The sequence below is a fragment of the Lacerta agilis genome, chromosome 10, assembly GCF_009819535.1.
Source record: "Lacerta agilis isolate rLacAgi1 chromosome 10, rLacAgi1.pri, whole genome shotgun sequence".
Classification (NCBI taxonomy): domain Eukaryota; kingdom Metazoa; phylum Chordata; class Lepidosauria; order Squamata; family Lacertidae; genus Lacerta; species Lacerta agilis.
The window spans coordinates 3,843,414-3,857,958 of record NC_046321.1 but is presented as its reverse complement, the minus strand read 5'-3'; the positions used below and the strand labels follow the sequence as shown (position 1 = coordinate 3,857,958).

Sequence of the window (14,545 nt, the reverse complement as noted above, 5' to 3'; positions counted from 1 at the left end):
GGAGCTTTTATAAAGCACAACGGTAAAGCTCTCTGCCCCAAGGAGCTTACAGCCTGGAAATCTATGTCAGGGGAGCAAGCAGAGGAAAGGAGGCAGCCGAGTTTGGGGGGGGGGAAGGGATTTCTGCATTTACTCAGCTGGTGCAGAACTTAAGCTTAATTACTTCTTGGGCAGCTCTCATGGAGCTTCCTCGCTGGAAATCCTAACATGCACACGTTTAAGAAAGATAAGAAGTGATGGGTTTGTTTCTTCTGCAAGCTGCAGACACAGCGAGGTGGGCAAAGAGCTGGCGGAAGACTTCCAAATCCCAAGCTTTCAATATCCTGGAAAACGACCTCGTCAAATAAACTAATACAGCGTGTTACAACGAAGGGCGTTCGTTTTTTTTGGAAGCTAATCCGCCCCACGGAAGGGAACAGCTGACCCACATAGGCAGAGAGAGGCAGGGAAGTTTCCTGCCAATACATGCGGAGGTTTTTACACCTGCATTTTCATCAACGGTTTGGAATGCCAAATGCAATCTTTCTTTCTTTCTTTCTTTTTAGAATATTCCCCACTACCTAGGCTGCTAAAAAACATTTCTGTTTGGACAAGCCGCTCCTCCACCCGCTGCAATCCGCATTGTTTTATTGTTCCTGTTGCTGAGAGTTTGTCACGGCCTTTGGCTAGAACAATAAACTGATATGGACTGATTGTAACCTCCATCGACACAAACAAGAGGCATCGAACAGTTAAGGGTCAAGGAAACATCCCAGTCCGGCAAAAGTGCTCAAAGAAGGTGTGAAGCAGGGCAAGTGAGGGGTGTGGCCTGGAAGAAAGGGGTGTGGCCTAGGAGAAGGGGTGTGGCCGGGGAAAGGTGTCCTCCAGAGAGGGTGTGGCCTGAGGAGGGGGTGTGGTTCAGAGGCTGTGTGACCTAAGGGGAAGGGGTGTGGCCTAGGAGAAGGGGTGTGGCCAGGGAAAGGTGTCCTTCAGAGAGGGTGTGGCCTGAGGAGGGGGTGTGGTTCAGAGGGGAGTGGCCTAGGAGAAGGGGTGTGGCCAGGGAAAGGTGTGCTTCAGAGAGGGCGTGGCCTGAGGAGGGGATGTGGTCCAGAGGGGAGTGGCCTAGGGGGAGATGTGTGGTCCAGAAGGGAAGGGGTGTGGCCCCAGGGAAAGGGTGTGGATGAGGCAGACTCATGGAGGTGGAGCAGGCTCTTGGCAACCAGCCACAATGGCTATCCACAGCGGAGGGGAGTGTTGCCCTGGTGCTCGAATCCTGCCTGTAGGTTTCCCATTGAGGCATCTGGTTGGCCACTGTGAGAAGAGGATGCTGGACTAGACAGGCTATGGGCCTGATCCAGCTGGAGGCTCTCCTTATGTTCTTTTGAGCTCCCCTTCCTTGCAGCAAAGGGAGCTCAGTGCGCCATCAATCCCCCGCATGCACTATTTTACCTGACAGTTCGGCAGCATAGATGTCGGAGTCCCCATACTCAAACTCCAGGTTGGGGCAGTCCACCGAGCCCTGAAACAGAGGACCCAAGTGAGCTGAGGCTGGCACAGCAGACGGCAGGACACACATACGCTGACGTGACCCAGTGATAAGTAACTGGAACTAGAAAAACGGTGGAATGGCTCTCCCTGTGACTCGACTTTCTCGCTCTGTGAAATGGGCACTGCAGAAAAGTCCAGCATTCAGAATCGTGCAATCAATAGATCAGTCAACACTCTATTACTGGGATAGTGACCCAACCACCACAAACACCCTGTTGCTCATTGCTAGGTCCTTTGCAAGGCCCTGCCTCAAACCCCTCAGCCCCCCACCCCCAATCTCCTTTTCCGCCCCACTGCAGCACACGGCCACCTCCATCCCCATTACAAAAAAAATATTGTCCCCTAGCAAAAACCAGGCGCCCATTTCCCCCTCATTGCAACAGCATGGATCAATTTGAAGCCTTCTATGACATCAGAGCAGCTCAGCCAATGGCTGGTGGGGGCTGAGAATCACCCACCACCCTCGCAGTGCCAGTTTTCAACCGCAATATTCAGTCCCTAAAGAGCGGTGGCCTTGGGTACAACAGCCCTAACACGACGGGGGTGTGGGAACACTTTTTCACCCCAATGTCTGCATTCATTGACGGAGAATCTTCTGAGGGGTCTTGTTGCGGGGTGGGGAAAACGGGCAGATCAACGGAGGCCGTTTTAATCTTTGTGCAGTAGGCTATTTTCTGCACAACCTGTTCTCTCTATTCTCCATCTGGACAACCAAGAGAGTTCAGGGACACATTCCAGAAAAGTCGAGCCAGTGAAGATCGTGGCTTTGGAGAGAAGGATCAGAGGGACGTCTTTGTCCATGGAGTTTTCTTGGCACCGGCATCCCCAAACTCGGCCCTTCAGCTGTTTTGGGACTACAACTCCCATCATCCCTAACTAACAGGACCAGTGGTCAGGGATGATGGGAATTGTAGTTCAAAAACAGCTGGGGGGCCGAATTTGAGGGTGCCTGCTCTATGTGGTCAGCATTGGGCCTGTGCCAGTCGCAAGATGCGCCTGGGCAATTTCTAACCCTGGATTTAACCCTTGTCGTCTCCAGGTAGGGCTGGGGAAAGCACCTGTCTGAAACCCTGCAGGTAAGTGTAGATACAGCTCCCCTCAACCTGAGGTAGGTTGTCGTTCAAGGCATCTGAAGAGCACCAGGTTGTGGGGAGCTGGTTTAGGCCACGCTGAAGCAGCCACAATGGACTAACTCAGGCATAAGGCACAAGGCCGGCCCAACCATGAGGCAAGATGAGGCAACTGCCTCAGGCGGCAGGATCCACAGGGGCAGCAGATCCCAATGCTGATCTTTATATTGAGAGATCTGCACTGGCTCCCAGGACGCTTCCGAGCACAATTCAAAGTGTTGGTGCTGACCTTGAAAGCCCTCAACGGCTTCAGCCCAGTATACCTGAAGGAGCGTATCCACCCCCCATCGTCCAGCCCGGACACTGAGGTCCAGCTCCGAGGGCTTTCTGGCGGTTCCCTCCCTGCGAGAAGTGAGGTTACAGGAAACCAGGCAGAGGGCCTTCTCGGTGGTGGCGCCCGCCCTGTGGAACGCCCTCCCAGCAGATGTCAAGGCAATAAGCAACTTTTAAAAGATGTCTGAAGGTGGCCCCATTTAGGGAAGTTTTTACATGTTTGATGCTGTACTGTGTTTTTAATATTCTGTGGGGAGCTGCCCAGAGTAGCTGGGGTGGGGAAACCCAGCCAGATGGGCAGGGTATAAATAATAAATTGTTGTTGTTGTTGTCAGGAGACCGCCCTCACCGGAAGCCAAGGCAGTGCCAGGGCTTTATCAGTATCGTGAACCCCCCCCCCCCGGGTCTCCGATGTTCTTCATCTTCGTCCAGTGGGAGGAGCAGTACTTGCTGTAGTGGGGAGGGGGAGATGGAGACAGGAAGTGGGGGCCGGGGCTGTGACAGGGGAAGAGAGCCTTCGCACCAAGCAGAAACAGGAGGTGAAGCACCCCTTCCGTCTCCCCTTTTGCACAGGGGGGAAAGACGTAGAGGGGGGAGGCGGGGGTTCCGTATTCCGAGCCTTTTATGCTGGGCAAGGAACCGGAAGGGGTCATTCCCGGACTCTGCTGAAAGATGAGCTGGACGTACTTTCTGCAACTGCACTGTAAATATTTGCACCATTAAAGAAGTTAGTTTTAGAAGCTCTGTGTCAGTCTGGTTACTCATGAGCAGCCGCTAAGGAACCTTACAATTATTATTACCTCCTTGTGTGGCCCTTCGCTCACCCCTTCTTCCCCAGGCGGGAAGGAGATGCCGTTTTGTGGTTTGCCTCAGGCGCCAAAATGTCTTGGGCCGGCCCTGACAGGGCAGTTCCCTACGCCCCCCCCCCCCACTCCAGGTCCAAGGATTTTTACAAAGCCTGCGCACAAAGAACCACCATCCAAACTCAGCCTTTGAGCGCAGGCTCCAGGCGAACGTTCATCCGCTGCGGGAAGGAAGGTGACCAAAGAGTTCGGTTACCATATATACCCGAATATAAGCCGACCCGAATATAAACCGAGGCACCTAATTTTCCCACAAAAACCTGGGAAAGCTTATTGACTCGAGTACAAGCCGGTTCACCTTTGCCGCTGTGGAGGAGGAGGAGGAACGAGCAGCCCGAAAGCAGCCCTTTGGGCTGCTCCTTCCTCTTCCTCCTTTGCCAAGTTTGCATTTATGCGAGCAGTTCAGGAATGGAACAAGCTGCCTGGGGAGAGTAAAGAACCGCCGTCCTTGTACGCTTCTTAAGGAATGGTTGACTGGGGAGAGCGGGTGGCGGCACGAGCGGAGAGAAAGGGCTTCTTTCTTGCCGCCCCCACCGCCCGCCTCACTCGAGTATAAGCCGAGGGCAGCTTTTTCAGCACAAAAAAATGTGCTGAAAAACTAGGCTTATACTCAAGTATATAAGTATTTATTCCACCCGTACAAAGGGGGGAAAGGAGTATTATCCAAAGGGCCGCACTGCCATCATCTGCACTGGTCATCGGTTACTGCAGAAAGATGGTGGCCATCGTGACAATCTCCCTGAATTTCACACACACGTTTTCAGCTCAAGTCAAGCCCTTGATTTGTAGTCAAATATTTTGCGAGAAAGCTTTGGTTGCATAACACGCAGCAAAGGATCAACACTTAAAACATAGGCTGGGGGGGGGGGAGAGAGAAGGAAGCACACAGATTTGCTGACAAAGTGAGTTTTGGGGGTATTAAAGAGTACCGAGGGCTCAGTTAATTAACAAGCCCCATCATGTCGGCAATTGCTCACCCCAACGAATGAAGAGTGGAGGCAATTTCGGGAAAGGTGGAAAATCTGCCTCCGTTTTGAATGGCAAAATGGATTTGTCGGCCGTGGTAGTGGTGTTTTTTAGCAGCCTGATCCTGTCCCTTTCGACAGACAAAGGCCAATCATTGGGGGTGGGGTGGGGGGGAGAGTTAATTGACTGGAACCTCCATGACACATTACGGTTGCATCAGGATCCATTTGCACTGTGCTGCAACAGGCAAGACAGCTGCAACCCCAAATAAACACACACAAACTCTCTCGCAATTAGGGAGAAACACACCAACCGAACAATAAAGACCCGGTTTTAAAGCTCAGCTTCTTTCCACTTGAGAACCCATCTCCTAAATCCAATAAAACTCTTCCCACTTTGACCTTCATTGAAGTTTCCTAAACAACGTCCTTGGCAATTGCAGCTGCCCAACAGCAGAAAACACTTTCCAAAGTATGGCAAAGGGCTAAATTCATCAGCAACGGATCTGAGCCGCGTTGCAAAGTGTGTTGCTTTAATCTAAAAATTCTGGTGGGTTTTGCTTGTCTGCTTGCTTCAGACTTCGTAGAATGTTTTGGGTCGCGTCTTGCTAAATCCTAACAGAAGTCACAACAAGGCCTTGGGCTCCTTTGCAAATTCATTCAGCTAAGCTCCGCTGTGGTCGTTTCGGGAGACAGCTCAGGCTGAAGGTTTCTCCGAAAAACCCCGGCTCAAAATCTGCAGGGCAGAAAACTCAAATCTACTGCTTCACCGCCTCGAAGCAGGGTAATCGAAAACATCTTCTTGTTTTGGGGAACAATCCTCTAGAAAAAGTTTTCCTGCACCAGCGGCACCAATTTATTTCAATGAGATTTGCGCCGGAATAAATTCCTGGAGGATTATGCCCTCTGCCTTAGCAAACACAAACAGGAATATTTAAAGGCCTTTCCCGATTTTTGTTTCATCATGGCACCTGTTTAGATGACATTCAAAGAAGAGTTTAGATCACGCTTCATCAACCTGGTTCCTCCCAGCTGTTTTGCACTACAACTGGGGCTGATGGGATCTGTATTCCGAAACCTCTGGATGGCACCAGGTTGGTGAAAGCAGATTTAGATGCACATACAGAGGAGGATAGGGACGCGGGTGGCGCTGTGGGTTAAACCACAAAGCCTAGGGCTTGCCGATCAGAAGGTTGGCGGTTCGAATCCCCGCGACGGGATGAGGTCCCGTTGCTTAGTCCCTGCTCCTGCGAACCTAGCAGTTCGAAAGCACATCAAAAGTTCAAGTAGATAAATAGGTACCACTCCGGCGGGAAGGTAAACGGCGTTTCCGTGCGCTGCTCTGGTTCGCCAGAAGCGGTTTAGTTATGCTGGCCACATGACCCGGAAGCTGTATGCCAGCTCCCTCGGCCAGTAAAGCGAGATGAGCGCCGCAACCCCAGAGTCGTCCGCGACTGGACCTAACGGTCAGGGGTCCCTTTACCTTTACCTTTACAGAGGAGGATAGGTCCAGCAGTAGCTATCAGGTACAGACTAGATGGAACAAGAATGTTTGGAATAACTTCGTAACCCTGTCACAGCAAGAAAAATGATGTCATCTGTTGGGATTTGCCAAATGCTGCATGTTTGGGATCTGGCGAAGAGAACTAGCTTGTCACACAATCCCTTTGCTAGGTTCAGGAACGGGACTGATCAAAACACTGTTAGAAACTCAGATATATATTTTAGGCACTTTGCTCCTTAAGCAAAGGTTGCAGTTGCCAAAACAGAATGCCCAGTTGCCATTTTGGGGCAAGAAGGCTCTTAAGGCTTATTTTTCAAATGATGGACTGACTCCGATTGAATTTTCAGTTAAACATCTGGATAGTTCAGAGGAGAACCTTGAGCTAGGTTAACAACATTGAGGTTTTAAGGAGGAAAGTCACTTGATCCAGGGAGAATCCACATATATATTGGCCTATTACAACCTCTTTTCCTTAATGGCGACTGTTCCAGCTCAGGCCGTGCAGAAAAAGCAATTTGGTTCCAGAAGTTCATTCCGATTGTGCAGATAAAATATAACTGACAGAATTCTACAGGACGGGGTATTGGCGCGTGAAAACAGTCCAGATCCAATGATCCCCAGATGGTGGAGATGTCAGGCGCCATCCTAGCACCCAGGCATCTTCTCTTGGTCGCAAGCGGTCACAAGCCAAGTGCAAAACGCGCCTGGCGCCTGGCTAATTTCGAACACAGGTTTCCCAGTGAGCTTCCTCACAGATCAGAACCCAGATCTTCCCAGCCTATGACTGTCAACTGATCCTATAAAGCTGGGCATTATGGGATCTGCTGCCATTTGGGATTTATACCTAGCAACACAGCAAGCATGGCTATGCCCCCTTCCTGCCGGATGACACAATGAGCTCCTGTACTTCACCCTGGAGACAGATAACAGGGGGAAAGCTTCTATCTGAAGATATAGGGTTGGCTCCAGGACTGTTGTTCTTGAGTCGTTCAGTTGTGTCCTTTGGTTTGTTTTGCTTCTTTGTGGTAACATTACCTTTATCTCTTGGATGGGCGAGACTACAGTACCATCGCCAGACCCCACAATGTCTATCATACTCCTTGTGGCAACTACACTCTTGTATTGCGGACTGGCAAGACTACATTAATGATTTCCACGTCTAACTTTTTCGTTCCTTGGGACCTTCATCTGAATTATGTAGGTTGCACGGGACTTGCTGACTCTTGACGTCATAGTTTTTCGGTAGAATGTTTGTGTATCCTTGTATATTTGTATTCCATTCATATATTACATTGTGACTCTTTGTGACCCCATGGACCAGAGCACGCCAGGCACTCCTGTCTCCCACTGCCTCCCAACCATCTCTTCCTCTGTCGTCCCCTTCTCCTTGTGCCCTCCATCTTTCCCAACATCAGGGTCTTTTCCAGGGAGTCTTCTCTTCTCATGGGGTGGCCAAAGTCTTGGAGCCGCAGCTTCAGGATCTGTCCTTCCAGTGAGCACTCAGGGCTGATTTCCTTCAGAATGGATAGAATTGATCTTCTTGCAGTCCATGGGACTCTCAAGAGTCTCCTCCAGCACCACAATTCAGAAGCATCCATTCTTCGGCAATCAGCCTTCTTTATGGTCCAGCTCTCACTTCCGTACATCACTACTGGGAAAACCATAGCTTTAACTATACGGACCTTTGTCGGCAAGGTGATGTAGCTGCTGTTATTGTGTCCTTGAACTGTGATAATCATGAGTCTTGCTTTTGTGCTTGGAGAATGGAGAGTTGCAAACCTCTGAGTTTTGCACAGACGGAATATAGGGGCCCAATGTACTGCACAGCACAGCATATCTAGTCTCCGGCCCCACTGCTTTCCATCTCTGGCCTTGCCTGATATGGGTTCCCCTCTACACACACACACAAAAAGGCTCCCATTGCAAGTGAAAATAAAACAAAGTGTGTTCAAGAACGTTTTTGGTCTGTATTATTCACTACAGTGTTGGATTTACGTATAAGCTAAAACAAGCTATAGCCTAGGGCCCCACTCTTGGGGGGGGGGAAGCAGGGCTTGGTCAATCCAAGGAAACTTTTGAGCCTAAGAGGAAGCGTGGCTGCAGTTCCTTCCTCCGATTTTCAGAAGCAGGCACATACTTTCATAAGAGGCAAGAGATTTATACGATCTGAAGAGAACCAGAATATAAGCAGGCACACGATGAAATAGTGAGGTCTTTGTTTCCCCGGCTCTGTGAAAACTACAGGAGCTCTCGTGCCAAACAGTGCCAGCAACAAAGGAAAGGTTACTGGATTAAAAAGGGGGGAAGTTGGCACGGTCGGGAGAAACCGAGTAATTAAATTTGGAGGAGTAAAGAACTTGGATATGATAGGAGTCAGAGGTTAGTAGCCACCTATATGCACTTCCCTGGGAGCAAGCTCTGCTGAACTCAACGGGGCTTACTTCTGAGTAGCAGGTGTTGGAAGACCTTTTCAGCCAGAGGGCACATTGTCACCCTTGGCAGGGGGCACACTAGTGCTGGATGGGGCCAAAGAAGCAAAAGAGGGTGGAGGGCTGTGAGCTCCTGACCCCCTGGTTAAGATGCAATGACCAATGGCAGTTTGGCATAACAGGAGCAAGCCTTACATGACACCTCTTCCCACCCTCCCCTTTGCTAAAAAGCTGCAGTGTGTGCAAACCCCCGGTCAGATGCAGCACCAAACTTGTCCCTTAACTGGAATCAGGGTTTGAAATTCGCCAGGCACATTTTGCACCCGGCTATCAAAGCAGGTGGCGCTGTGGGTTAAACCACAGAAGCTAGGGCTTGCCGTTCAGAAGGTCGGCGGTTCAAATCCCCATGATGGGGTGAGCTCCCGTTGCCCGGTCCCTGCTCCTGCCCACCTAGCAGTTCGAAAGCACGTCAAAGTGCAAGTAGATAAATAGGTACCACTCCGGCGGGAAGGTAAACGGCGTTTCCGTGCGCTGCTCTGGTTCGCCAGAAGCGGCTTAGTCATGCTGGGCACATGACCCGGAAGCTGTACGCCGGCTCCCTCGGCCAGTAACACGAGATGAGCGCCGCAACCCCAGAGTCGTCCGCGACTGGACCCAATGGTCAGGGGTCCCTTTAGCTTTATCAGCTACTTGCGACCAAGTGAAGATGCCCAGACCATCTGGCGGCGCATGCCTGGGGATTCTTGGATCTGGACTGTCTTCACACACTAGCAAAGCATGCTGTAGAATTCTATCCTGCACAATCAGACTGAATTCCAGGAATCAAAAAGTTGTATTGAAAAATAAGACTTCAGAACCTCCTGGCCCCAAAATGGCAACCAGACATTCGGTTTTGGCGACTGTAACCCTGGTTCAAGGAGCCATTTGGCACCCAGCTTATATTCCTGAGTTTCTAACACTGATTAGAAGGTAGAAGTGGGGAGAGAGGACTTATGGAGAGAGGAGGGAATACACTCATCCATGCGGTGCCAAAATATGGTTGAACACTGAATCTATCAAAAGAGAGGCATGTCACTTTCCCATTTTTCCTGGAGAAGCACACAGCATGGAAATATATTTAGAGAGAGATTACTGGAGATTTGGAAGGGAGAGGCTGCCGCTCCAGATGTGGGGCTAAACTGAGCCCCTGAAGATAACATAAACGCCCACACTTTAAACTCCTACAAATGGTGGAGGTTTTTGGAGGCCGTGACCCTTTCACGAGAGCAGTGGTGATGTCATGAGCTCCAGCAGTTTCCCCCCCACAATGCTCTGCCCAGTGCACAAGTATGCAAGCAACACATTAGCAATCGATAAACCAATAAATCAATTCTAAAAATCATTAGCAAATGGGGTTGTTGTTGTTCAGTCGTTCAGTCGTGTCCGACTCTTCGTGACCCCATGGACCAGAGCACGCCAGGCACGCCTATCCTTCACTGCCTCTCGCAGTTTGGCCAAACTCATGTTAGTAGCTTCGAGAACACTGTCCAACCATCTCATCCTCTGTCGTCCCCTTCTCCTTGTGCCCTCCATCTTTCCCAACATCAGGGTCTTTTCTAGGGAGTCTTCTCTTCTCATGAGGTGGCCAAAGTACTGGAGCCTCAACTTCAGGATCTGTCCTTCCAGTGAACACTCAGGGCTGATTTCTTTAAGAATGGATAGGTTTGATCTTCTTGCAGTGCATGGGACTCTCAAGAGTCTCCTCCAGCACCATAATTCAAAAGCATCAATTCTTCGGCGATCAGCCTTCTTGATGGTCCAGCTCTCACTTCCGTACATTACTACTGGGAAAACCATAGCTTTAACTATACGGACCTTTGTCGGCAAGGTGATGTCTTTGCTTTTTAAGATGCTGTCTAGGTTTGTCATTGCTTTTCTCCCAAGAAGCAGGCGTCTTCTAATTTCGTGACTGCTGTCACCATCTGCAGTGATCATGGAGCCCAAGAAAGTGAAATCTCTCACTGCCTCCATTTCTTCCCCTTCTATTTGCCAGGAGGTGATGGGACCAGTGGCCATGATCTTAGTTTTTTTGATGTTGAGCTTCAGACCATATTTTGCGCTCTCTTCTTTGGGGAGGGAGGAGTATTTCCCCAAAGGGAAAGAAGAGCTATCATTTCAGCTGGAGCCAGCAAAATTTGGTCAATGAGGGCAAACAAGGATGGAGTGAGGGTGATTAAACCGACCCGGACGCTGCAATCATCCTCTGAAGCCCTTCTTTGTGTGCCTCCTTCACAAGAGGTGCAGAGGGTGGCAACACGAGAGCGGGGCCTTTTCTGCACTGGCTCCCCATTTGTGGGATACTTTCCCCAGGGTCCAGGGAGGCTTGCCTGGCACCTTCCTTATACAGTTGTACCTCGGAAGTCGAACGGAATCCATTCCAGAAGTCCGTCCGACTTCCAAAACGTTCGGAAACCAAGGCGTGGCTTCCGATTGGCTGCAGACAGCTCCTGCAGCCAATCAGAAGCCGCGGAAGCCCCGTCAGATGTTTGGGTTCCAACTGATGAAGATGATGGACTGGACTATGCCAAAATGGCGAAATTGGGAAAATCAGAAACCAGGAAGAGAAATTTTTTAAGAAGGAATGGGGGAAATGTATAACGTACTTAAGAGAACACTGTAAACAACTAACAACTTTGGCAGGATTTGAGTAATGCTTGTAATGTACAAAAAACTATGGAAAAACGAATTACTACTGTTTAAACAAATTAGAGAAAATAAGATAGGCAGACGGGGGCAGGGGGGAGATTGATAATGGTAACCATGGAAGGGCAGAGAGAAGTCAAGGGATTCAGAGAATCCTAACTGAAGAGGTGAATGGTGTGTTTGAATTTAAATTTGTTATGTAAAACTTAATAAAAATATATTTTTTTAAAAGAGAGAGAGAGAGATTGCCCTGGGAAATAGGTGCATCTCGTCGTCCTCCTCCCCATTGCCTGCCCCACTTCGATCAGTCTCACATGTGCTTTCACACTTTTGCAAAGCAACACAGCCCAACCCCAGAGAGGAAACAACTACTAAGACATCTGTGGGGTTTTGAGAGAGGTGGTGTAATTGTCGTTGTTTTGCAGAAACAGCAGCCAGTCTTCCGCTGGAGAGCTGCAGGAGGAATCGCCCTGGCGTTAGCAGAGGGAAGCCTCTTCCCCATTCCTGGGCTCGTGTGACAGATCCACAACACACGCAACCCTCAATTCTCCAGCTGCTCCTGTACATTACGCACAAGGGAACCTGCCGCCTGCCTCTCTCAACCCACAGAGGGGAGGGAGTTGGGAAAGGGGGGAGCCAGCCAGGCCAGCAAACCAGGAACAGATAATATTAAGGGCGGGTGGGGGGGGGAGCTGCTCCACCTTGCAGCGTCCACCATTCCGCGTAAAAATCTCCCGCTCCCTTCCTTCCGAAAAAGAGAGTTTGGGGAACAGATGAGCGCAGGGAAAGGAGGATTTCAGATACGCACAAGCGCACAGCTCGGATCAGAACGGGAGGTGGACGGAAGCGCAGGGAAGACAGACTCATTCACAAAACAGGAGCTGTTTTACTCCATCCTAAAGGAGCTGGACGAGGAACAACCCCCCCCCCCCCACACACACGCTCCACATACAAGTCTATTCCAGAAACAGAAAATAGGGCGATTTAAGGTTCCACGAAAGCAGCAGAATCTTCACCCTCCCCTGTGAGACCCAAGCAAAAGGAGGAACTCCCCCCCCCCACTCAGAAAGCCATGGGATTTCTCTGCAAGAAGCCCCCACCTCCCCAGGCTCAGGACAAATCCTACCCCGCTTCCAAGGGCAACACATTCCAATCTGGGGGCTGCCGGGCACTACCAGCCCCATACTCTTTCCAAACCCCCCACCCCTGGCTCTTTTTCTCTCTCCCATTTTTAGCCAGCCCCTCCAACTGCCCCTGTTCCTCCTCCCCCCACCCGCCCCTTCTTCCCGAGCTCTCCTGGGTGTCACCCCAAAACTCCCCCTCCCATCCCCGCGCCCCACCGACGCCGGGATTTTCTCCCCCAACCCAAAGAAGCCGTCGCCACCCTCCTGACCTCCCCCCCCCCCGCGACGCCTCTATTCGAGTCCAGCAAGACCCTCTCCACCCGCTTCTCTCCACTGCACTGCCGGACCCTCCCCTTTGCAGGGGGCCCTCTTGCTGCCCCCAAAGCAGGCTCTTTCTCTCTTCCCCGCCACCCCACAACTCTGCCCCCATCATGACACCCCCGGGCACAGCTCTCTTTCTCCAACACCTGCCAGGCACCCCCCCACCTCCCTTCTTTCCCCCCCCCTCCGCCCCACAACGGCCCCGCAGGGTAGGCTGCCAAGGCACCGTCCCCCTTGTGGGGTGCTGTGCCTACCTCCCCCCAATAATCCCAGTGGATTTGGGGTGGGGTGTGCCATCCCGGAGCGTATATACGCTCCGGGATGGCACACCCCACCCCAAATCCACTGGGAGTCCCCCCCCCCAAATAATAATAATAATTATTAATTGCCACCTCTGACTCTTTCCGCTGGCTCCTGAAGAGCTCCCTGCCCTTGCCCGGGGGCTGAGCCTTGCCCTTGCCCGGCGCCCCGTTCGCGCCCCCTCCGCCGGGCTCGTCCATGATGCCCCGCCGGAGAGCGACCCGCCTGGAGCGCGGGGCGATCGCCGCGGTGCAGAGAGACACGTGGGGGGCTGGCACAGGCACTTCCCTGCCCGGGCGCCGGAGCCACGCCCACCCACGGCCCCATTGGCCGGCTGCTGTGCGAGGGAGGAGCCCGGCGCGCACACCCCCTCGCGGCGATTGGCCGCGGCGGGAAGGAGGGAGCCACCTGTTGGGAGAACTGTAACCAGGGCAGATGGAGGGGAAGGGGGCGGGGCAGTGGGCGGGGCGAGGGGCGGGGCTCGCCGGTGGTATTGCCATCGCGGCGGGTTTCTCGGCTTCCGTTTCGTTTCTCCTCCGAGCATGTCCAGAATGCGATGCAGCGCAGCTGGAGAGGCCGGGATGCAGCCGGCGCTTGCAACGAACCGGGCGCGCTCGACACTGAATTGCAGAATTGGGACTAGGGAACCTCCGAGGTCATCCATCCAACCCCCTGCAATGCAGGGATCACACCCTGGCATGTGGCCACCGGATCCCCGTCTATTATAAGATCTCCTCTTACATGCCTTTTACACTCGAAACTTAAAAGAGCACCCAGTTGTTGAATCGGAGAATTCCATAGTTGGGAAGGGACCCCTAAGGGGCATCTAGTCCAACCCCCTGAAGTTTAGGAATCTCAGCTAAAGAATCACCTGACCTCTGCTGGTGGGAACTGCATGGAGCTTACCACTAAAGCAGGCACCCCCAAACTCGGCCCTCCAGATGTTTGGGGACTACAATTCCCATCATCCATGACCACTGGTCCTGTTGGCTATGGATGATGGGAGTTGTAGCCCCAAAACATCTGGAGGGCCGAGTTTGGGGATGTGTGCTCCTGGCCCATCATCAGTCCCTGTAGGTTTTCCTTGGCGCTTGCAACAGATTCCTCCAGCCTCCAGCAATGGAGTCCTAGTCCTTGAGAGAATCAAGCCTGCGCTATATGAGGACATGAGCCTTCAAAGTTTGCCCTTGAGATGTAGCGATAATAGCCCAACCTGGAGCCCTTGATAAGAGGCCACTGAAGCAGAGAAAGCAAAGGAAGTGATCTCGCCCTTCTCTTGGGTAAGGAGCTGAAGGACATCTGTGGTTTGCTCAACTTCAGCAGTTAAACCAAATCTGTGGGTGGGTCTTATCCACAGGCCTTGAGAGTCAAGGCAGATTAGGCTCTGGATCCTTCTTTTCTTCCCATGGGGGAAGCACCATGGGGCA

The 14,545-nt window shown here is 51.7% G+C and overlaps 1 protein-coding gene across 1 annotated transcript in view; it reads right to left on the bottom strand.

The window, feature by feature from the left end:
- STRIP2 (striatin interacting protein 2) overlaps nucleotides 1-13,318 on the bottom strand; it is a 44,480-nt gene extending 31,162 nt beyond the window's left edge. The window contains exons 1-2 of the mRNA XM_033162759.1: nucleotides 13,211-13,318; nucleotides 1,429-1,498 (exon numbers count right to left, since the gene is read on the bottom strand). Of these exons, the coding sequence (XP_033018650.1) occupies nucleotides 1,429-1,498; nucleotides 13,211-13,318 (178 nt within the window). The remainder of the gene's footprint in view (nucleotides 1-1,428; nucleotides 1,499-13,210) is intronic.
- Between the last annotated feature and the right edge of the window lie 1,227 nt (nucleotides 13,319-14,545).